Source organism: Balaenoptera musculus, chromosome 15 (genome assembly GCF_009873245.2).
Source record: "Balaenoptera musculus isolate JJ_BM4_2016_0621 chromosome 15, mBalMus1.pri.v3, whole genome shotgun sequence".
In the NCBI taxonomy this organism is placed as follows: Eukaryota; Metazoa; Chordata; class Mammalia; order Artiodactyla; family Balaenopteridae; genus Balaenoptera; species Balaenoptera musculus.
In genome coordinates, this window is record NC_045799.1 from 21,431,609 (window position 1) to 21,455,992 (window position 24,384).

A 24,384-nucleotide genomic window follows, 5' to 3' on the forward strand; every position below is an offset into this window, starting at 1 on the left:
TGCTCTGCAGCATGTGGGATCTTCCCGGACCTGGGCTCGAACCCGTGTTCCCTATATTGGCAGGTGGATTCTTAACCACTGAGCCACCAGGGAAGTCCCACTCACCAGTCTTTAGATCCAAGAAATAATTGCACTTTTTTCTATAGAAAGTGGGGCAGGGGCTGCCTGAATGTTTTGGAAAGTAGAGGGTAGGTGTGGGAAGCCCTGACCATCTCCAAAGAGAGGAAGTGAGGGTGGGAAAAAGCAGGGTTATGTCCCCTTACTTATCTGTTATGCTCCCACCCCAGCCAGAGGGGTCTTTAAAAAGTGTGAATTAGATTGTGTCCTTCTCCTGCTCAAAACTCTCCAATGGCTCCCCTTATTTTCTGGAACAAAATCCAGAGTCCTTAACAGTCTTCAAGGCCTCCCAGCCTCATCCCATGCTGTGCTCCATTCGCCCTCTTCCAGCCTAACAAGCTGCTTTTTTCTGTTCTTATTCAGTGCCTCCATTAGTCTTTGGCAAACAGAAAAAGTGCACCCTCTTGGAGGACAAATAAGAGAAAGGGTTTTGTTCCCTTAGCCTGGTGCCTTTTTACAGTGCACGGCCTAGGCAACTGAAACCGTTAGTCCTGCCTTCAATATGCCAAGCCCCAAACAGGCAAGATTTGGACATCTGGGAGGAGTGGAAAGAGCATGGGCTCTGACGACATAAAAGGCAGGAATCCCAGCTCTGCCACTGACCAGATGTGTAATCCAGGGAGTGACTCAATCTACAAGGACTGAACAAATCTCACCCTGGGGGATGGAAAGTGCTGTGAGGATTAAATGAAATCATTAGTGTGCTATGCTTGATCAATGTCCCTCCCTTCCCCTGTGTGGCCCCAGAGTCTCTACCTCCATTTAACAGAGAATCAGTGGTGTTAGCAGAAGCATGTACATTTTTCTTTTAAAATTAAAAAAAGTCTTTTATCTGCTTTCCTCACTGCAATATTTCTCTCCATTTTTACTAGCACCAGCCTGGATGAAATCTGAAGGACAACAAACTCCTAATTTGTGCCTACCCACTTCCACTCTTGCCCTTCTAATGTTTTCAGAAGTCACATAAAAAATTTTTTTAAATGAAATCTGGTCATGTCATCCGTACACCACTGCCTGCTTCAAACTCTTCTTCATTCTTCTGGTCTCAGACCAAATGTCAACAGCTAAGGAGGCTTTCCAGGAATGTTCAACCAGTTTCAAGTACAGCGCTATTAGGACCCATCTAATGGCCTGAGATAACCACACCTGATGTTCCATGATAGGAAATGGCCCAAAGTCCCCAGGGAAACTCACCAAGAGTCCAGCAACAGTCTGGGCTGGTGATCGGGCTTCCACACCAGCCTGGAGAGTCATGGAGAAGTGTTAATTGCAGCTGAGAATGTGACTGACTAAAAACTCCAAAGGGCTCTGTCCCCTGGCTCAGTGCTCTGCTTTCGGCCCAATGGCTGGGCAGGAAAGCATGACTAAGAGAGCCATCAAGGTGGAGCCCAAGTGTGGGGCAGAGAAAACGGGCTGTGCAGGATAAGCGCTCAACAGCGACCCCGTGTGGTGGTGACAGGAGCAACAGCCGCTGTAGATGACTACACAGGAAGACAATGGGCGGTGCGGAATCACTGTTCAACAGCGACGCCACGTGGCAGTGGCAGGAACAACAGCCCAATGGACAGAGCCACTCTACAGACCTCTGCCTGACATTAGGAAGCAAGACCCACTCCCTTTGGACTAAGTAAACCCCAATTATTCTCGGGGATTGTGGAATGAGGGATGCCCTCAAAAAGAGACAGTGGGAGTTTCTGCTAAGGAAGGCATGTGGGGGGGGGCTCAAGAAATTAATTAGAGAACTAAAAAGAGGTGATTGTATCTTGGCCACACTGGGTACAGCCAATGAACGAATGAATGGACATAAAACAAGAAGAAACCATACCATCACACAGAATTCCACAGAAAAAACAGGGTTTTTGTTTTTTTAATGTGTGAAGCACAAAGAGAAATATTGTGATCACAATTGAAATGCAATTCCTGGAGGAAATGTCCATGCAGCCTTAGCCCTTGAAAGAAATTCATAATCCCTAAAATACACACCACACACTTTTCCAAGGAACAAGGTTCCCATGTTTACGTGGTTTCTGAATCTGAGTTCAGAGAAGTTTGCAAGAGTCTCCGAGTCAAGAGCTAGAGAGGGAAGCCTGGAGGCAGCCTGTGCCCCATGGGGCCTGTCAGGAGCGGGTGCTGACAGCCCCTCACCTCCCGATGTGATTGACAGCCCCCAGCACCCATGGGGACTTCAGCTGTAGCGGACATCTGCACCGAACAGCAGGAAATCCTGGGGGAGAGATGAGAAGGCCGTCATCAGCCAGAAGAGTACCCCTCATTTGTGAATGTGGGTATGCTGGGTTTTTAGAAGGAAACTTTGGGAGCCTGTCTGTTGGGAAGGAGAGAGCGGAGCAGGCCTGTCTGCTGACAGAAAGGCAGGAGTGAGTGGGGCGGGGGGCACCTGGCATCCCACCCCTGGGGTCTGCCCATCAGTAGCTGCCAAGGCCCGTGAATCTGTCAGCAGCTTCTCTGCCAGCTGTTCTCTTCTCAGACGTGGAGACCCCCGGGCTGCTGGGAAGGCCTCCACTTGTCATCCCTGCCTCTTGGCAGCTCCAGGGAGCCCTCCTTGCAATCAAAGTTGCAAAACCACTTCTCTTTTGCTCCTTCCTGCCCTTCACTCAGGATTTTCAGAAATGAAGGAATTAAATTGTGCCTATGGGGTCATTTTTTTATTTTAAGGATGAACTTGGTAAAACGTGGGGAACGTGGGGATGCGTTTCCTCTGCTCGCTCAGCTATTTCTCTACTGTCTCTTAGCCCTGGTAGTTCTCCCATTAAGTTTAAAGAATCAGGGATTGATGGGCTGGATGTTGGGGGTGAGGGAGAGGGAGGAAGCTGGGTGGAGTTTTCCCAGGAGGGCCACCAGGTCATCAGGAAGCCATGGACAGCTGTAAGGAATGTAAGAGTGGGTGATGCTTTCCTTGCAGAGTTATCAGCTTTGTTGGGACATAGTGGGTTTAAGGATGGAGGCACCGAGGAAACCAGCGTAGGTACACTTCGGGCACGTAGAAGACACTGGAAGCACAGCCGGGTCACTGGGCGGCACAAAGGTGGCTGTTGAGCCTGAGTTGATGAAAGTGACCAGGGGAAGCGATAGTGGGGGAAGGGCGGAGGCCGGGGCAGGAACCCTGGAGAACTCCCACTGGCAGGGGAAGGAGAAACCAGCAAAGGAGACCAAAGAGCCCAGTGAGAGGTGGCTGGAAAACCAGGAGAGGGAATCTTCAAAGCTAAGAGAAGAAAGCATTCCATGGATGGGGAGAATAGTGTCAGATGCTGTTGGGGGTCAGGCTGAGGGAAAGGGAAGAGGAGGCCGTCCATTATGGTATCTTAATCTGCCAGACCCTACACTTTATACCCCAGGGCCTAGAAGGATGCTGGATGCAAAGGAAGGCATGTGACACCTATTTGTCAAGTATTTAAGTGCATCCACCTTATAAAAGAGGCTTTGGGGCCACCACATGAGTTCCACTTTTACCAAGTGGACGGTGGGAGTGGTGCAGCCCATGGTTAAAAGCAGGGACCTGGCTTTGACTTTGGACTTCATGTAATGGCCGCGTGGCTTTTCTGAGTCTTAGCATCTGTTCTCTGTTTAGTAACAGCGCCCACCCTCTGGGATTGTTGTAAGGGTAGAAAGCGCTTGATCCAGAGCTGACATGGAGGAAGGTGGCTATTGTGATGGGAGATTTGGCGAAGGAGAGCTTGGGGACTCACCTGGTGAGGCTGAAACACCAGGTTGAAGAGCTGGATGGAGGCGGGCAGTGGGAGAGGGAAGCCTTTCTGCAGCTTCTCTGCATTGGAGGTTAAGGTAGAGGTTAAGGTTAAGGTACCTCCTCTGTAGGGAAGAGGGAGGTGGAGGGAGGGAGGGGCGGGGATCCGAGACAGCCAGCCCGGCCTGCCGGCAGCTCCCCTGGCCCGGCAGCTCCCCTGGCCCCGCATGCCTGGCTCTGGGAAGAAACCTGTGAAGAGGCTGCCTGGAGTCTCCCACTTTCTCCTCCACCGTGCTCCAAGCACCCAGGACTGGTGAATTCCCGCCCCCTCAGCCCCAGGACCACCCTCCTGAGGGTGGCCGGCACTGCTGGTGCACGCCCAGCCCGAGTGACAGCCGGAGCGGCTGCTTGCTGGGCTGTGAAGGCCCCCCCGGGGACATATGATGGATAGGCACATGAAGCCCCTCGATATTTAGGATGAAATCAGAAACGGGCTGTGGTCAGGGGCCAGCTCCCCCATCCCACCACATTCTGGTGTGAAACTCTGGAGAATTCTAAACTCCAACCTGGTCCCTCAGGTCATTATGAAGCTGCATTTGTCAAGGTAGGAGGAGAAGCCAGAGTCTATATGTAATAATTTGTTGTCTTCATTTACAATTTCTAAGTGTTCTAGTTACACAGCATGTGGGCCTCTATTTGTGCCCTTGCCCCTGGCTCTGCAAAGGTCAGGGGTTTCACCAGTGAGTGAGCTGAGTGGAAGCGTTAGCCCAGGTTCGTCCTTCTTCCTTGGTCCTTCTCTCTCGGAGTTGGAAAAAGACCTAGGGCTCTGGCTTCAGGGTTGGGATCCAATCCCAGTTCCATCTCTCACCTTCTCTGTGACCTGGAACAATCACTTAACTTCTCTGATCTCCCATTTCCTCCTACAAAAACTGATGACGTTGCTATCCCCTGTCTCTAGGGGCTGTCTCAGAGGCTGGATGGGCACATAGGAGGAACTCAACCCTTTTTCCCATCCCTTTTCTGGGTCAGGTGCCATTTGAGGTTCATTTGAGGGCAACACCTCCAGCTACCACAACTGGGGCTGGGTATTCAGTGGCTTCAGGACCGAACCCCCCCCCCCCGCCCCGCCTCTTCCCCAGGACTGAAAATCAATCCTTTCTCCAAAGCTCCTTACTGTTAATCTTGGGAATCACGACAGTGGGCACAACGTAGTTCATGACATTCTGCAGCAATTCAACCTGGGGATCCGGAGGAGGATGGGACGCACATCAGGGCACTGTAGCATCAGCTGTCCTCCGTCACCCTCCCTCCCACCCAGAGCAACCTCGCAGCTGGGAAAACCGCTGAGAGATGGACACAGGGGTGACGCGAAAACTCTGCAGCTTGATCAAGGTCACCAAAGTGATCCCTTTTGCTTTAAAGGTTCCAGATGCAAATCACATTCTAGACTGTAGGGGGCAAGGCTGAGGTAAGGAAGGTCATCACAGAGTATTTAAATGTGAAAAACTTTGCATAAGAAAATGCACCCGCTCAGACACTGTGGGCTAGAGAGCAAATTAGTTCAAACTTTGGAGGGCTATTCGGCAATGTTCATCCAAAGCCTTAAAAATGTGTGTGCATGGTGGGCCAGCAAACATGCCTCTAAGGCATTTATCCTAAGGAAATGAAGTAGTGCGATAAATAGGACCAAAACAATAAATTAACAGCAACCTACATGTCCAACAATTGGGGAATCATCTGGGGAACATGGTGGCACTTTGATACTAAGAGATACTATGCACCTATTAAAAATGATATTGTAGATATATAATTATCAGCACAAATTTTTCGTGATATATTTTTGAGTAAGAAAAAGCAGACTAATGTATAACTGATTCACTTTGCTGTACAGCAGAAACTAATACAGCATTGTAAATCAACTATACTCCAATAAAAATTTTTAAAAAAAGAAAAAGTAGGCTACAGAAACCATGTAATTCCATTCTGTTATTAAATATTCATAGAAAAAAGTCAGAAAGGATGTACTCCAAATTATTAATTAAGTGGTGAAAATAGGAATGGTTTTTATTTTTTTTTTTTGTTTGTTTTGCAAATCTGTAGGTTCTGACTCTTCTATAATGTATATGTTTTGCTTTTGCTATAATAAAAAAAATTCAAAAATAATGTAACACCCTCAAGATGATTGCCTGTAGTGGTGACATTTACAACTTGTAAATATGTACATTTTTGTTTCTAGAACAATTGAGTTTCCTTCCCCAGACTGTAATTCCCTGGGCTCATCAAATGTGGTGCCCTTTTTCTCATGAATCTGGGAACTTTAAATTTTTATTTTCTGTGGAAGCAGAAGTTAGTTACTGACTGAGTCCAGCTGCCACCATGAGAGCCTTGGCACCAGTAAATCCATGAAAATACAATCAGGGTGCTTTGGGCCCTTCTGTTTGTTGTAATCTTATCAGATGGAAATGGCTGCCTGGATTTCCATTGGATTTGGAGGGGATGTTGGGACTGACTTCAGGGCTGGGTGGCTTATAAGGCACCCACTCGGTAGAAATCTTGGGGGGCATTTCAGAGATCTAAGGAAATGTTCTCCAGAGGTTTAGCAAGAGGCTCTCTGGAAGATTTGGGCCATGTGCAGTAAAACACTGTGGACAGAATTAGCACACTGTGGCTTCTAATGGAAGTCACAAGAGCGATGCTCATTCAGGTCGGCTGTTGAAGTACACTTGACCTGCTATCTACAGGGGCAACTCCCCACCAGTGCCAGAGGGTGGTGATGGGGGAGCAGCAGGGGTGAGTCTATTTGATGACAGTCTGTGATTCCGGGTAGTGGAATCATCTACTTGGGCTGGCAAGACACCTGCCATCTCCCTCCCACCTGCCCTACTCAATCTCTAAGTGACTCTGCCATTCATTCACCCAGCTGCTCGAGCCAAAAATCTAGGAGTCATTCTTCATTGCCTTTTCCCCCACCACACACATCAAATCTCTCACCAAGCTCTAATTCTACTTCCAAAGTGTGTCTCCAATCCACCATCTTTCTCCTTCTTCCTGGCCTAGACCCAGCCTCCATCATCTCTCACATGGGCAAATGCACCTGCCTCCCCAACGATCCACATGGTCTGACTCTCATCCCCCATAATCCGTTCCCCCCATCCCAGCCAGAGGCATCTTTTATAAAGTATAAATCAGATCATGTCACTCCATGCATGAAACGTTCACCAGCTTCTTGCTGCCCTTTGAACACAACCTATTCTAGTCCAGAAGGCTCAGGTGAGCCAGCCCCTGCCTGCCTCTCTACACCCCCTACTTGCTTTTTCCAGGCACACTGCTTCTCTGCATTCCCCAAACATTCCAAGCTTGTTTCACCACAGGGCCTTTGCTCCTGCTATTCCCTCTGCCTGCAACAGATCTTCACCTTGCAGGCTCCTTCAGCCCAAATATCACCTCCCCAGAGAGGCTTTCCCTGATCACATGGTCTAACCCTTAACCTCCCCCATCACTTTCTACCCCACCTCCACTTAGTTTTTCATAGCATTGATCTTGACTGAAATGATCTTCTTCATTTCTTATTGTCTGTTTCTCTACTACAATGTAGGCTCTAGAAGAAGTCACTTTCTTGTCTAATTCATCAGCACATTCCCACACCTGGGGAACAGTGCCTGCCACATAGTAGGTACTCAATAAAGTAATTAACTTGTTCATTCAACAAACATCTGTTGAGCAGATTTTCTGTACCTGACTGTGCACATTTAAGCCCATTTAAAACTCACCACACTAACTCAGGTGGAAAGGATTATCCCTGATTTGTGGGGAAGATATAAAGTTCACAGAGGGGGAGTGACTTGCCCAAGGCCCACAGTTAGTAAGCTTGGAGCAGCAATTCCAGCTCGGGTCTCTGTGCCCACAAAGCTCCCCACATCATTACTTCACAGGCAAATTATATGCAATGAACCAGTGGTCTGTTGAAATGATGCTATGAGCCCAGGTGCCCTCAGGACAGTTATCTCAAGATCAGAGGAAGGAGTCATCAACGGCCTCAGACTCACCGGGAAGTGGTCGATGTCTGAGTGCTTCAGTTTCAGGAGCAGCCTGTGAGAAGAGGAGGGGGAAGTTGAGACCACCATTAGCCTGACTCATATTAGAGTTCAGTTGCTGGGGAGAAGGGGCCCACTCTGGTGGATGCTGTCTGGTTTTCCCATCCTGTATCCATTCCCCCTTTCTATGGTGACAGCGCCCTGATTTTTCCTTTTGGATGGTCACCCATTCCCTACATTATTAATGCTGGGTTCTGAGGTGGGCTGGCCAAAGGGCAGAGTCTATCTCCCCTGCCATGGTGATTGCTTCAAGGATTGACCTCTAGCCCATGCTGGTCCACTGAGAGCTGGTCCCAGGACTTCTGCTGGAAATATTGGAAGTGAGGTATTCTCTTTTCTCCAGCAAAATTAGGGAGATGCTGGTAACAATTTTTGCCGTCACTTGGTGACAGCCTGCTGGGAAATGAAGCCAGAATAAGGGATAGTAAAGCCAAGAGATCAAGGGAGTCAGAGTTGTAAGGATATCATTTGAGCACTTGGATCCACCCTTGCCTGAAACCCTTGGACTTTTCAATTATTTGAGCCAATAAACAATCCCATATTTACAGACTTTATGGCATCTTAACAATGATCTAGGAGATAGGTAAATAAATGGCTATTTATTGAACCCCTATCATTCACTATGTTGGTTGCTTTATCCCATTGAATTCCTGTAATACCCAAGAGCCAAGGGCCATCACACTCCCGTTTTACAGATGAGGTCCTTGACACTCAGAAAAGTCAAGCAATCTGCCCAAGGTCATACAGCTAGCAATCAGCCAAGTAGAATTTCAAACAGGTCTCCCTGATGCCAAAGCTTTTGTTGTCTCCAATACCCTACAAAGTTTGAAAACTCTTGCCCTATGGACTCTCACCACCCCCATCCCTGCATATTTTAGAAAGTCTGTGTTCAGCCATCACCCAGCTCTATTTTCCCCGGCTCCTCTACTTGAGAGGCCCATGGGTGTTTCCAGGAAAATTAAATCCACATGTTTCTAAAGCAGTAACACTTGTCAAAATGATGCCAGGAGAATTAAGTAGCACGTAAACCTCAGGAGACAAACTCAAGGTTAAGAAGGACAGCTCTGTGCCAGAGAGAAGGCAGAAATGGGGAGGAATGCGGGTCAAGACTCAGTTTAAACAGTGTGAAAGTGATGAAGATGTAGACGCCAGGTTGGAATGCGGGGGTCACCGCATCGACTCTCTGCGTCTCCCTCACTCCTTATCTCTGTGTATCTCCTTGTCTCTCTCTCCTCTTTCCTCCTTTTGTGTCTCTCTGTCTCTCCTGTTAATGTGTCTCTCCATCTGTCTATCTGTCTTGCTCTCACTCTCTCTTTCTCTGCGTCTCTCCCTCCCTCCCTTTGTCTCTCTCTGTCTGTCTCTTTCTGACTCTCCCTCATTTCTGGTTTTTTTTTTTTTTTTTCTTTTTCTGTGCGCCCCTCTGTCTTTCTCTTTTCCTCTTGCTTATTGAGTGCTTATTGTATCCCTCGAAGTGTTCTAAGCACTGCAACACACATTAATACCTCATTTCACCCTCAAAATGATGCTGTTGGCAAAGAACAGTTATTGGGTTTATTTTACCAGCCAGGGAAACTGGCTGAAGTTTGGAGAGTTCAGTGCTTGCCAAAGGTGAGCTGCGTTTCCAAGGCAACAGGCTCAAACTCAGAGCCCACACCCTAACCACAACCTCCTCTGCTGGGATTCCAACCCAGGCACGGATTCCAGGGTCTCCCAGCAGGAGATGGCTGATGAAGTCCCAAGGAAGGGTGTGAAGACGTTGAAGTGTTCTCCAAGTGCCAAGGAAGGCCAGGGACGCGGAGTGGCTGGGGGCTGGAGCACGTTCATCAGTGGGCACTGCCCAGCCATGAGTGGGCCTAGGATGGGGCGGGGGGTGACCTGGGCTGCAGGGCTTTCAGTGCTAAAACTGGGACACCGCAGACAAACCGAGATGGTCGGTCACCCAATAATGTGTGGTCTCAGGTCACTTCATCTCTGAGCATCAGTTTCACTGCCTGCAAAATGCGGATATTGTGCCCACCATGCGCTGTTTGAGGCTTAAATGGGATGGATGAACAGGAAAGCTTGGCACACTGTAAGGTCATTGCTAGCCCACGGGCACCAAGAACAGGTGGGCAGCCCCCTCCTCGCGTGCCCACAGGCCCACTTACTTGTCCAGCTTGAGCTCTCCAACAAGTCTGTTGGACCTGGCACGAATATCCACGGAAATGTTCGTGTTCTGCAAAGAAACAATCCAGGAAGTGAAGGCCCCTGACCCAGGGGCTGGGGACTCTGCAAAGCCTCCAAGACCGGAAGGTAAGCTTCACAAAGGCTCGGCAGCGGAGCCCTCATTGTTGGGTCAGACCTGAGGGACCCACGGAGGAGAGGACTCTTCCTTTTGCAAACTTTGTGCTTGTTGATGAGTCCTGGCCTGTCAACCAATTACCATTTTCTCCCCCTGCTTCTGAGACCATTTCAGCATTCCCAGGCCACTCCCGTGGACTGTGGGAGACAGGCTGTGGGGCTGGAGTCCAGGCCAGTCCTATTCTCACAGACATTCATTCATTCATTCATACAACGAATGTTTACTGAGTCAGGAAACCAAGACTCCCAACCTCAGCTTTCCTGCCTACTGTCTGTGTGGCCTTGGGCAACCCCCTCAGAACCCACTGAATCTGCAAAGTGGGGAAAATGGGCCTCAGCCTGAGACTGGGCAGACCTGAGTACCTCCTGGTGGGGAGAATCTGGCCCTCACCTTCAGTTGCCAGAGTGGGCGCCACCAAATGTTTGCGGTGTGACAGAGTGATCAAATGAATGAATGCACGAGTCAATCATGGAATAAATACTTGAATAAGTGAAGGATTAAACTCACAAAGGACAGAATAAAGATACGCATGGATGAATAAATGATAAAGGAATGAATGAACAAACAAATATACAAATGAATGATCAATTGAACAAAGGTATAAGTAAATGAATAATGGAATAGATGAATGTATGTATGAACCAAAGATATAGTATATTTCAAGATAGCAGTCAAATGAATAATTGAATGAATAAATGAATGAACAAATCCACAAATACATAATTGAATGACCAAAGATACAAGTGAATGAACTGGAAATAGTACGCATATTTCAAGCCAACGACGGAACAAACAACGGAATGAATGAATGCCGGTAGAAGTCAGAAGCAGTAGGACAGTGGCTCCAGTCTCAGGCCCTGGAAACACACAGTCCAGGTTTGAGTCTGGGCAGGACTCACACTGGTCCCTCTGACTCTGAGGGCCATGCTCTTGGCCCTGTCCAGGGCTCCCCATCTGCTCTCACCCGGGAGCAGCTTACCATCTCAAGCAGGAAGAGGGGGGCCAAGGAGGAGTCTGGGAGGACAGCAACGGCCTGGGTATCCAGGGAAAAAGTGAGGTCAAGGCCGGTGGGGCACACGGCGACGTTCGGTGGGGAGGGGGCCCAGATGAGGAGCTGCATCTTCATGTCAGGGAACATCTTAGCCACCTGCAGCCCCCAGCGGGGACAACCAAAAAAAGGGGCAATTTTATTAAAATGTTTCTAAATCCAATCTTGTCCTGGTCCTGCATAAACACCACCAATGTCTTCCCATTGCTTTTGGAATAAATCGTAAAGACTGCATAATTCAGCACTTGGTACCTTGCCAACCTCACGCCCCATGCTTCTACCTCTTGCCCTTTAACTCCAGCCACAAGGGACTTCTCTTCCTCAAATATGACCTGCTCTCTTCCCATCTGAAACCCTTTCACTCTCTGTTCCCTCTCCCTGAATGCTTGTCCTGTATTCTTCCCTAGCTTCGCTCTTTTCCTTCCTTCAAGTCTAGAGAGCAGTGGTGGCTTCAAGGGGGAACAGAGGAGAGCTTTGGCAACACCCCCATCTCAGCTAGCCTCCAATCCTCCCCCAGGTAAACTCACAGTCTGAGTAAAAAGAATGCTATTGTTATGCAAATGAAGCTTCAAGACAATTCCCCTGGCTCCCTACCAGTCACTCCTCTACACCAGTAGCTCCTGTATAGAGATTTCTGGAAGTGCCACCACCGAAGAGGCCATTATGGACGGAAAGTTTGTGTCTCCCCGGCCCCCCCACCGCCCCCTGCAAATTCATATACTGAAGCCCTAACCCCCAGTGTGGCTGTATTTGGAGATGGGGCCCTAAGGAAGTAATTAAGGTTAAATGAGGTTATCAGACTGGGGCCTGGTCCAACAGGATTACTGTTCTAATAAGAAGAGACACCAGAGCTTTCTTGCTCTTTCTCCATGTGCTCAGAGGAAAGGCCATCTGAGGACACAGCAAGAAGGCAGCCATCTACAAGCCAGCAAGAGAGCCCTCACCAAAAACTGAATCTGCTGGCACCTTGATCTTGGACTTCTTGGCCTCCAAAACTGTGAGAAATAAATTTCTGTTGTTTAAGCCAGCTGGTCTGTGGCATTTCCTTATGGCAGCCCAAGCAGACTGAGAGGCCTTCCTCTGCTGCTTTGTCTGAAGTGACCTCATCAACTTCAGCCAATAAGTGCTGGCTTCACTCATCACAGTCTGCATTTTCTTTTTTATTGTTTTGGGTGTCTGACAATAATGTTCTCTCTCCACTGGACTGGAGCTCCAGGAGGGCAGGGATATGGTCTGTTTTGCTGGATGCCCAGCACAGGGCCACAGAAATGTGGTGGGCCCTCAATGAATATTTGCTGAATGGATGAACCCTCAGCATCTACCCTCACACCTGGTCACGTGGGTGCTTGGAGCCTTTCTCTGTACTGGGGATGGGCTGCACAAAGCTACTTCCATACTCTCGGGCTGGGTTGCCTCTGGATCTGGAGAGGGGCGCTCTCGGCAGGCCACTCAGCGGAGGCCTGTCCTCCTCAGCTCCCCCAGGCCTGCCTAAAGGGGAGCAGATCCTTTCTTACCTGGGGTAGGAGGGTTCCAAAGAATTTTGTCGTCAGGAAGAACTTGGATTTCTTTGGAAACTGTAGCGAGAGAAGAAGAGAAAAGGATCTTGGAAGATTATTGCAAAGATTCGGGGGCAAATTCCATATGAGGGGTGAGAGGCTGAATATACAAACAGACCATGGCCAGACCACATATGACAATAGAATGCCGACCCAGAATGGTCAGGGCATGATCAATGACCACCAGCTTCCCTATTTTTTGTATTGAAAAAGTCAAATATGCTCCTCAAACCAATCACATAGGATGCCCGGCTTCCGTTAGCCCACCTCCAGCTTCCCTGCACCGACAACCTCCATAAGAGCCTACCTGAAGCCCTCCCTTTTTTTCACTATAAAGCTTTCCTGCCCCCTGTCTGCCTTTGAGTCTCTGCCAAACGCAATTGATAGAGGTTGACTCCCTTGCCCTGAAGAGTTCTCATTCGGGTGGTCTTTCTTTATTTCCACAGGGGGGACATGTGGGGGTCAGCATCCCTTTGGTGCCTCTACAGAGAGGGAGGATCTGGCATCCCTTCAGGGAGCAGCGTAGGAGGAACCCAGTGTGGGTGGTGACCAGGGTGGGATCAGGTTGCCCCTAGACTCTGGAGAAGATGGTCATTTCCTCATTTTACAGATGGGTAAACTGAGGCCCAGAGCAGGACTCAGACACAAATATACAATGAGGATGATGACGATAACGGTGATATGATGATAAGGCTGGATTACAGACCAACACCTGGCAAGTACTCAGTCAACGTTGGCTGTTACTGTTAGTATTCAGAGGACTTCCTCCATGCTGATAAACCTGTGCTGGGGCTGCACCAGCATTCATATCTCATTTAACCCCTTTGGAGGAAATAGAGGAAACCGAGGCTCTGAGAGGCTGAATAACCACCTAAGGTCACCAGCTGGAAAAGAGGGGAGCCGGGATTTGAACTCAGGTCTGGTTGACTCTAGAGTCCAGACCTTGCTCTCCCCAACTGTGAACCAAGACTCAGATCCAGACCGTCTACTGCACTCTGAGCCCAGAGTTCTTCACACATCTACCTCCACCTGGCCTTACCATGTCGTCGCTGAGGGTCAGATTCAGGACTCCAGCCTCTTGATACACGAGCCCGGCCGTGTTGAAAAGATATTCGGAGATGCCCAGGTACACCATGCGGTTGTGGTCGGTGGGAAGGGTCAGCGCCGGCGGGGCAAAGGGAGGGGGCCTGCGGTGGGCCAGCCTGAAAAACTCCCCCTGGGGGTGGAGGCGGCAGAGTGAGCCTGGGCATCCTTCAGGAATTACAATTCGATGTCTCCATTTCAAGAAAAAACGAGCTAAGGATACCAATCACGTATTCACAAAGGAGAAAGCCATGGCCAGAAACTAACAATAGCATCTCTCCTGGGGCTACTTTCTAAGTGCTTTTCCCACCAACCCTGTGAGGTAGGTGAGATTATACTCATTTTACAGGAGGGGACACTGAGGCTCAGGGAGGTGAAGTGACTTGCCCAAGGTCACTCAGAAGGGTAAGTGGCAGAGTCAGGAACTGAACCTGGGCGGCCAGGGTCTGGCAAGCACACTCCCAACCACGCCGTTGGCTCTGCCTCAACCTTGCAAAGAAGCGCAGAAATTCTCCTAAGAGAACAAGGAGGTTCTGTTTGTTTCCATCTATCAAATTAGCAAACTTTTCAAGAGAGAGGTAAACTGTTTTAAGTGTGTGTGTATTTTAAGCTCATACGACCCAGTTTTTGGTGAAAGTATTTACATGCTGCTGGGGATTATACGTTTATGTTTCTGAAGAGCAATTTGGCAACACATTGCAAAAACAGATCACTTATTTAGCTAAAAAAATAAGAATGTTGAGTTATAAAAAAGCAAATTGTAGATGGATACATATGTTAGAATACCATTTACATAAAATTTAAAGGCCTATAAAACATACTATATGGAGGATTACTGGACTGAATGTCAATACTATGACAGTATGAGTGTGTTTCATGTTTGGTAATTGCAATCATTGTTGCTTTTGTTGTGGTCATCCACTTACATTGCTTGGTGTCAGTCTATTTATCTCTTGTAAAAATAGAATACAGTGTGTGTGTGTGAAAAAAAAACATACTATATAAGAATTATTGACACACACAGGCAAGAAGGACACACAGGGACGTCATCCGTGTGATTCCCTGGAGGGTAGAGGGTCCCCAAGGGGGCCTCAGCTATTTATTTCTACAATGTTTCATTTCAAAAAAATCAGAGGTGAGTATGACAAAATGTGTAACATGTCTTAAATCTGGGTGGTGGGTACGTGAGAATGTGCAATATTCTCTGTACTTTTGGATCATTTCATTATTTACAATTAATGACTGTGACACCCATACTATAGAATAAATACCATATGCAACTCTTAAAAATATCAGGTGTAAAAAAAAGACAAAAAAAGAAAACATAAAAGACAAAAATAAAAAAAACAGGTGGACATATGTACCAAACAGGAACCAGCTCTAATATATATCATTAGGTGAGAAAAGCAAGGGAAGAACAGTGTGTATTCATACGTGCGAACAGATTCTCAGCAAAACTAGATGGGCTTTCACATATGTATATGTGAATGCTTAGGACCAGGGGATTGGAGGGCTAAGACCCTCCACGGCTGACGGCCATTACCTCTGGGCAGGAGCCCCGAGTGGGGACAGGGGGCAATAAACAGGACATTCTCATTCGCTAGGGATAAATAGGAATTGTTTTAATCTTTTATTCCATCGTATCACTTAGATTTTTAAAAACTATACTATTTGGTCCAGCAATTTCACTTCTAGGAAATAGTCAAAGATGGGCAGAGATCCAGCTATAAGGATATTCGAGGCAGCTCTGGTTAAACTTGTGGGAAAAATGGAAAGAGCACAGACACCCCAGAAGGGGGCACTGTCCATGTACCTTACCACAAGCTGTTCACTGAGAGACCCAAGAGCCAGTAAAAGGGCTACGGGAGGACATTTCATTGATAGATGTTCACATTATACTGTTCTGGTTTTAAAAGTTGTAAAACAGAATGTAAAATATGACTTGTATACATGCATGTGCGTGTATGTACTTCTATGTCTATATATGTGGCTTTTATGTGTATTTGTTTCTGCCTCTGTTACGCGTGTCTGTGTGTGTGTGTGTGTGTGTGTAATTTCCTGTGTCTCAGCAGAGACAAGGATTGGAGGGTTGGAAAACTGTAACTTGTGTGTCAACAGTGCATGTCTCTGAGTTGTAATATTAGGGTAATCTCTCTTTCCTTCTTCCCTTCCTTCCTCCCTTCCTTCCCTCCTATTTATTTCTCTGCTCCTTTGTGGTTTCTACATTTTCTTTTTCACATCAAATGTGTTTTAGAACAAACAAGTAAATAGTAAACAAACAAGCCAATCACCGATTGTGGAGGGACTGAGGTACATCCAGAGGGGATTCAGGGAGTGGGACTTATTCCAGCTGAGGAGGTCCGAGAAGGCTGCTTGGGGAGTGACAACCCAGCCCACATCCACTGGAAGATAAGAAGAAGCCAGTGGGGTAGAGAAGGGCATGGGAGGGAGGGGAGTCCAGACAGAGGGAATGCACAGGACGAAGGCCCTGAGGTGGGAACTAGCTGGATATGTTGAGGAAGTGCAAGGCCAGTGAGTTCGGTTGGAGGGTGGGTAGTGAGGGGGCAAGTGGCATGAAATGAAACTAACTCCATCTATCCATCCATCCATCCAATACATATTTACTGAGCACCTATTATATGCCAAGCATAGTTTTAGGTGCTACACATACAGTAAAGAACAAAGCGGGCTTCCCTGGTGGCACGATGGTTAAGAATCCGCCTACCAATGCAGGAGACACAGGTTTGAGCCCTGGCCCGGGAAGATCCCACATGCCGCAGAGCAATTAAGCCCGTGTGCTACAACTACTGAGCCTGTGCTCTAGAGCCCACGAACCACAACTACCGAGCCCGCATGCCACAACTACTGAAACCCGCGTGCCTAGAGCCCGTGTTCTGCAACAAGAGAAGCCACCGCAAAGAGAAGCCTGCGCACCGCAATGAAGAGTAGCCCCCGCTCGCCGCAGCTAGAGAAAGCCCGTGTGCAGCAACGAAGACCCAACACAGCCAAAAATAAATAAATAAATTAATTAAAAAAAAAAAAAAGAACAAAGCAATCACAGCCCCTTTTCTTTCATCACATTGAGGGAGACAAGCTTGCGACCGTGTGTACTAAGTGCTGCTGAGAAAAATAAAGCAGGATATAGGGGAAGAAGAGGGTGCTATTTTAGCAACAGTGGTCTGGGAGGACCTCTTTAGGGAGAGGATATTTGAGCAAAGACTTGAAGGAGGAAAGGGAGAGCTTCTGTGGATATCTGGGCCAGAGCCTCCTGTTTAGAAGGAGCAGCAAGTGCAAAGGCCCTGGGGAGGGAGCAGTCGTAGTGCATTTCAGGAATAGCTGGAAGGCTAGTGTGACTGGAACCGGGAGAAGATGAGGAGAGTGGACTGGGGAGAGCAGTGAGGATGGATAGGAAAGGGGTGGAGTCATAAGATCTGTCTCCAGGGATGATGGGGAGTCTGGGGGGGGGAGGTGGTCTGAGGCAAAGGTGTGAGGGTGTATGATTCGTGGTGTAAGTCTTACCTTCAACAACCCATCCAGCCTATCAGCTGTGGCTTTTGGAGGTGCAACCAGAGAGTAATCGATCCCAGCCACGTTGTCTATTTTGGTTGTCACTAGGGGGAAAGAAGATGGACCATGAACTGGCTCCCCACGGCAGCATCTTTGGGGCCTGGGATGCAGGGGCAGCATCCCCTAAAGTTGAATCAAGACCTGCAGTGCTAATTCCATTCCTACCTCCTCCAGGAAGCTCCTCCTGAGCTCTCCTTAAAGGAAAATGAGCCCACACCCCACATTCACAGATATCATCTCTCTCCCTTCTTCCAACAGCCCAGAGACGTGGCTAAAACACAGAGTCAAGGAGCAGAAAGACCTGGGCTTGAATTGAAATCTATGTGACCTAGGACAAGTCCTTTCATTTCTCTGAGCCACATTTTTTCATTTGTAAAATGGGGTACTACTAGTGACCTTGACGATGCCCTGTACATGGTAGGAACTCAAAAGCCAGAAGGGATCATTATTAGCAGTGATAACATCCCAGGCTGAGCCCAGACTGGCTTCAGGTCTGAACGGTTTCTCTGTTTTCCAGCAGTAATCAATGAGGATTAAATAAATATTGGTTCCTCCTTTAGCCCTTCCTTCCCATGTTAGAGGGGAATAAACCGAGTCTCAGAAAAGGTAACTAGTCTAAGATGGCAAAGCTGGTGAGTGACAAGGCTGGGACTCAAGCCAAAATCTTTTTCCTGCCTGGTGAGGCCAAACCTTGGACACTGCAACTGCACTGAACACGCCCAGGAGGGACCCTGCGCCTGGAGGGGCTGAGGCGGTGCCTGGGGAAGGGAATGTATGTGAAATGGACATGTGCCATGTGCCAGCCAAACCAGCCTCCACAGGGAGGCAGCCCAGGCAGCAGTTTGGGGCACAGGCTTGCGATCCTGTTTCTGCATCTTACTGCCTCTTGACCTCAGGTAAGTCTCGGCTCCTTTCTGAGCCTCCGTTTCCTGGTGGTAAAATTGGGACAAAACAGTGATGTCAGTGGGGTGTTAGGAGGCCGAGAGGAAACCGTTCTGCTGGGTACATGACACATGGTGAGCACTTGGCCATACAGGTCCTCCCCCACCTACTGCAGCCCTTCACCGTTTACCAAGCATTTGGGGAAAGAGAAGATTGTCCCCGTTTTAAAGATATGGGAACTGAGGCCCTGAGAGGGGAAGCGATCAGCCTCAGATCTCAGGCCAGCTATGTATCTCTGGCTCCAGAGAGCTGCAGGTATTTGTTGTTTGGCCCCTGCAGAGCTGCTTTTCCATTAAACTTCTGGACCTGCCACAAGGGCCTGGCCCAATAGGGGGTCTGATGCCAATTGCCATTTGAAAATAATCGTGCTACCCATTCCCACCCAAGCCCAGGCCTGCCTAGGAAAATTGCTGGCTCCATCACACTCTGCCTGTGTCCCTCACCCCCTCCCCCTTCTACCCCAGCCTCCTTACCTGGCAGTGTCTGGAAATAAGGTTGCAGCTTGGAGGATACAGCACTGGTCACTACCTCGCAGATCTGGGGAGAACAAAAGAACTGATCAGCAAAGCTTTCCTATAGTGGAAAATGTCCTCTGAGAATAATTATCCGGACATGTTTCACTCTTCTTGAATGTTTCCTTGAAAATCATGTAACTACTCAAGTTTCCCTTTTCTCTTTGGCCACCAGGAAGCTCAGAGTTCAACATGTAACTTTATATGACTGTATGAACGGCATGTCTGCATTTTATTTCCTACTCTGGCATGGAGCTTTCCTGATGGGTATTTATGTTTTCTATTTTTTAATGTGAGATTTTGTTTGTTTGTTTGTTTTTGTTTGCACTCAGACCCTTTGTGGAATGAGGTGGTGAAAAAACGAACAGGAGGTGGTCAGATGTCAGCCTTCCCCTGTGTGTGCTTCTCAGAGCAAGGGGCAGGCCCTCTGCTCAAGCCTGGGTGGGCACCCTCATCTTTGCCTTGTGTGGCCAGAGAAGACTTCCCAGCCGTCCCCCTCCTATAACTCATAGGGGAACAAGCACTGGTCTGAGAAGCCCTGGATCACATGCTGATTTTGTCACTGAGGAAGTTACTCCATTTCTATGAGAAAAGAGACCCTTATTTTCTCATCTGTAAAATGGAGCGCTGTGGGTTATATTTTCCATTCCATTTGCTCTTTTGGAATGTGACCCTGTCACACCCATTGAGAGGTGGAGTCTGCGAACTCTCCCCTACAGTCTGGGCGGGTGGGGTGGCTACTTGCTTCTAACCAATAGAACACAGTGGAAGTGACATTGTGTAACTTCCCAGGTGAGGTCATAAAAGGCTGTGCAGCTTCCACTTTGGTCTCTTGAGATGCTCCCTCTGGAACCCATTGATGAACTGTGCAAAGCCCCAGCCCCATGGAGGGGACACGGGTAGATGCTCCAGTCAACAGCCCCGGCTGAGCCGAGCATCACGTCTTCCCAGCCCAGGCACCACGAACATGAGAGGAGATCCCGCGGGATGACTCTAGCCCCAAGCTTTGGAGTTTTCCCAGATGAGCCATAGACATCATGGAGCAGAGACAAGCTACGCTGGTCCCACTGTGCCTGTTGATTTCCTGATCCACAGAATCCGTGAACATTATCAAATGGTTGTTGCTGGATGACACTGTATTTGGGACTATTTGTTTCGAAGCAATAGCTGGAATAGAGGATTAAAATCACAGGCTTCCTTAATTTGACCCATTGGGGCTGATGGGGTAGGTGGTGCAGTAGGTGGTGGTGGTCAGATAAGCCCTGCCTTCACGATGTTGCTCTCCCCACGTCCTGAATGACCTCATTCATCCAACAGAGTCTCTCCTTGCCTTTCTTGACTGTTGGGCGGCCCCTGGCATGATGTGCCACTCTCTCTGACTGAGGACCCTCCCTGCTCTCCACCTGGCCCTCTACTTCCTCTTCCTCGGACACCCTGTGAGCTCCTCTTCCCTCGTGAAGATGTTGATCTCCTGGGGCTCCCCGCTCCTTCCACCCACGAGCCCCTCTGGAGCCTGCCATACATGCCCATGGCCCCTGTGGGACATTGTTGGTCCACCCCGGGGGTCCCCTGGGCTTGGTGTGACAGCTCCCTACACACCCAGCAACTCTCCCTGCCTGAGGACTTTAATACCTGGACCTTGCTCCGAAGTGCCAAGGAGTTACAGCAGCCAGAAAGAGGGGTGAGAGTTGGTGGATAAATACCCAGCTTTCCCCACCCCTTTGGGACAGTTCTGAGGTGTGTGCCCCGAAGTCCCACAGGACTGGGCCCTAGCTGTCCAGAGCAGTAGCTCATTCAATAATGTTCCTGTCCCCAGCTCCCTTCCCCACCCCTCGCCCGGGATCCCCGCCCAATAAACCACTAGCACCTGAATCTTTGTCTCAGCCATGCCTGGGGGCGTGGGGGCACCCTGCTTGGGTGCCCCGCTCCACGTTCCCAACCTGCGGCCAGCACCCAGACCTTGGTTTGCAGCCAGACATCTCCCCTGAGCTCCAGCCTGAGGGTCCAGCTGCCTCCTGGACCAAGTCCCTGGATATCCCACAGGCCCCCAAGGCCAGCACATCTCAACCAAACCTGTCAGGTTCCCACTCCTCTGCAGTGCTGGTCCCCCATCTGCCCAGAGGGCAGATAGGGCACCTCCACACTTCCCTCCCGCCTTCCCCACTGTCAATCAAGTTATTTTATCTAGGGGGTGGGAGGGAGGAAGGAGAGGAAGGAAGGAGGGAGAAATTTTGGTTTTCCTGGAGTGTGTTTCTATCACATAAAACTCTGGTTGTCCCAAGGAGACTAAGAATGTCACTCTCGGAGAAACCCGTGCTTCTGCTCCAAGTGGCCCAAAGGTGAGAGCGGGCAGCACATCTGGCAGCGAGGGGCCAGCTGGACACCTGGGCTGCCTGCCCTCCGCTACTGCCCTCCAATGCCACTTACTAATGAGGGCCACCAGGGGGCTCCAAATCACACGGCAGCCTGGCGCCTGCCTGTCTGCTGCCACCCTCCTCCGCCCCCACCCCCATCCACACCCTATATAGACCCTTCCTTCCCTCAGACCCCCACTCTTCTCTCTGTATTACTGGGGAGTGGACTCCCAAACTCACTCCTCGCCATTTCCAGGCCTTCCTAACATCATGGACACCCTGATACTTCATTTATTCATCCATCCATCCATCCATCCATCCATCCATCCATCCATTCATTCAGGCCCATACTCTCTTCTAAACAATATCCTGGACTGATTAAGAGCTTCACCTCTGAGGTGGGGCGGCCTGGGTTTGAAGCCCAGCACTATCACTTCCTCTATCTGTGTCTCAGAGTTATTATTGTTCAGCTTGGCTGCTCTCAAGGGGTCACTCTTAAGGCGTTAACAAGAAATAATCTGTTTTAATAGTCCTTTATGTTAAATACATGCTAACACTCCCCGCATACTATTACTTAATTACAAAGACGGTTGAGTTATGGTTGAGCCAGGCTGGTGGGGAGCCTTCACTATTTTAGTAATCCTTACAACGGCTTGGTGAAGAAGGTATCAATGTCCCCATTTTACAGACGGTGAAACTGAGGTTTGGAAAAGTCAAGTGATTTTCTCAACATCACACAGCTAAGCCCTGGAGCCACAATCAAAACCCAGAGACTCTGACTCTGAAACCTGTTTTATAATCTCCTCTGTTATGCATTTTGACCACCAGGCATGGATTTTTTTTTTTTTTTTAACTTTTGACAGAGTGCCGTCAGATAGATGATTTCATTTGATCGATGTCTCCCTACCCATGTTGTCAGTGCCTTTCACTGGGAGACCAAGGTCTCCCACCTGGAAGGCTGCACAAGCCTCCTCAGTGTCCCCGAGACTCCTGCCCCTGCTCTTGGTCCCTCTAGCCATTCTCATGGCAGCCAGAGAAATTGTTCTAAAGCACAGATCTGGCCAGGCCACCCCTTTGCCTAAAACCTTCAATGGCTCCCTATTGCCCTTTGAGAAAACTCAAGCTCACTTGTCTTGGGAGACAGGCTCAGGGGTTTCCTGGAGACTGATAGTTTATTAATGGAAAACTAGCCCAAGGAATGGCCCTTTTCTCAGCTGAAGAGGTTGGCTTGTGTGGGGAGGGGGTTAGAGTGAAGGTAGAGTTGGGAAGCGCTGGTCCGTGTCTGTCTTTCGTACCAGTTCCAGCCTCAGGACATAGTTTGACCACGCTCTAGTCTAGCAGCTTCATCAGCTGCACGTTTTCTGGGTGGGTATCACCACCAAGGGGGTTCGGTGGGGGGTATGGGGAAGGAGGCTGGAGGGCTATGAGGAGAGGGGCTCAGTGCAAGAGAACGGTAGTTTCTCTGCAGGGAAGAATGATGGGGGAAGGGCAGAGGTGGTCCAAGCACAGGGGAGTTTGCTGTGGGTGTATCACATGACCCTTTCTTAGTTTCTCACTGGATCCCCAGGAAAATTGACATGACTGATTTTTAGAGCTGGACATGTGCTTTCCAAGGGCTGTGGGGGGACTGCTGAAGAGGTCTGGGTGAGAGCAGAGATAAACCCACGCACATATGGTCACCTTATCTTTGACGAAGGAGGCAAGAATATACGACAGAGAAAAGACAGCCTCTTCAATAAGTGGTGCTGGGAATACTGGACAGCTACATGTAAAAGAATGAAATTAGAACACTTCCTAACACCATACACAAAAATAAACTCAAAATGGTTTAAAGACTAAATGTAAGGCCAGACACTATAAAACTTTTAGAGGAAAACATAGGCAGGACACTCTATGACATAAATCACAGAAAGATCCTTTTTGACCCACCTCCTAGAGTAATGGAAATAAAATAAAAAAGAAACAAGTGGGACCTAAGGAAACTTCAAAGCTTTTGCACAGCAAAGGAAACCATAAACAAGATGAAAAGACAGCCCTCAGAATGGGAGAAAATATTTGCAAATGAAGCAACTGACAAAGGATTAATCTCCAATATATACAAGCAGCTCATGTAGCTCAATATCAAAAAAACAAACAACCCAATCCAAAAATGGGTGGAAGACCTAAATAGACATTTCTCCAAAGTAGACATACAGATTGCCAACGAACACATGAAAAGATGCTTAACATCACTAATCATTAGAGAAATGCAAATCAAAACCACAATGAGGTATCACCTCACACCGGTCAGAATGGCCATCATCAAAAAATCTAGAAACAACAAATGCTGGAGAGGGTGTGGAACAAAGAAACCCTCCTGCACTGCTGGTAGAAATGTAAATTGATACAGCCATTATGGAGAACAGTATGGAGGGTCCTTAAAAAACTAAAAATATAATTACCATACGACCTAGCAATCCCACTACTGGGCATATACCCTGAGAAAACCATAATTCAAAAAGATAAATGTACCACACTGTTCATTGCAGCACTATTTACAATAGCCAGGACATAGAAGCAACCTAAGTGTCCATCGACAGATGAATGGATAAAGATGTGGCACATATATACAAGGGAACTCAGCCATAAGAAGGAACGAAATTGAGTTATTTGTAGTGAGGTGGATGGACCTAGAGTCTGTCATACAGAGTGAAGTAAGTCAGAAGGAGAAAAACAAATAACACACATATGTGGAATCTAAAAAAAATGGTGCTGATGAACCTAGTTGCAGGGCAGGAATAAAGACGCAGACATAGAGAATGGACTTGAGGACACAGGGGGCGAAGGGGAAGCTCTGACGAAGTGCGAGAGTAGCAGTGACATATATACGCTACCAAATGTAAAATGAATGGCTAGTGGGAAGCTACTTCACAGCACAGGGAGATCAGCTCGATGCTTTGTGATGACCTGGAGGGGTGGGATAGGGAGGCTGGGAGGGAGGCTTAAGAGGGAGGGGATATGGGGATACATGTATACGTATAGCTGATTCACTTTGTTGTACAGCAGAAACTAACACAACACTGTAAAGCAA

At 48.4% G+C, this 24,384-nt stretch overlaps 1 protein-coding gene across 1 annotated transcript in view; it reads right to left on the reverse strand.

The window, feature by feature from the left end:
- Positions 1 to 1,954: 1,954 nt before the first annotated feature.
- BPI (bactericidal permeability increasing protein) overlaps positions 1,955 to 24,384 on the reverse strand; it is a 32,494-nt gene continuing 10,064 nt past the window's right edge. The window contains exons 7-16 of the mRNA XM_036825999.1: positions 18,922 to 18,985; positions 17,459 to 17,550; positions 13,896 to 14,072; positions 12,815 to 12,874; positions 11,232 to 11,399; positions 10,059 to 10,126; positions 7,864 to 7,906; positions 4,992 to 5,055; positions 3,822 to 3,898; positions 1,955 to 2,341 (exon numbers count right to left, since the gene is read on the reverse strand). Coding sequence (XP_036681894.1) covers positions 2,303 to 2,341; positions 3,822 to 3,898; positions 4,992 to 5,055; positions 7,864 to 7,906; positions 10,059 to 10,126; positions 11,232 to 11,399; positions 12,815 to 12,874; positions 13,896 to 14,072; positions 17,459 to 17,550; positions 18,922 to 18,985 — 852 coding nt within the window. The 3' untranslated portion in view covers positions 1,955 to 2,302. The remainder of the gene's footprint in view (positions 2,342 to 3,821; positions 3,899 to 4,991; positions 5,056 to 7,863; positions 7,907 to 10,058; positions 10,127 to 11,231; positions 11,400 to 12,814; positions 12,875 to 13,895; positions 14,073 to 17,458; positions 17,551 to 18,921; positions 18,986 to 24,384) is intronic.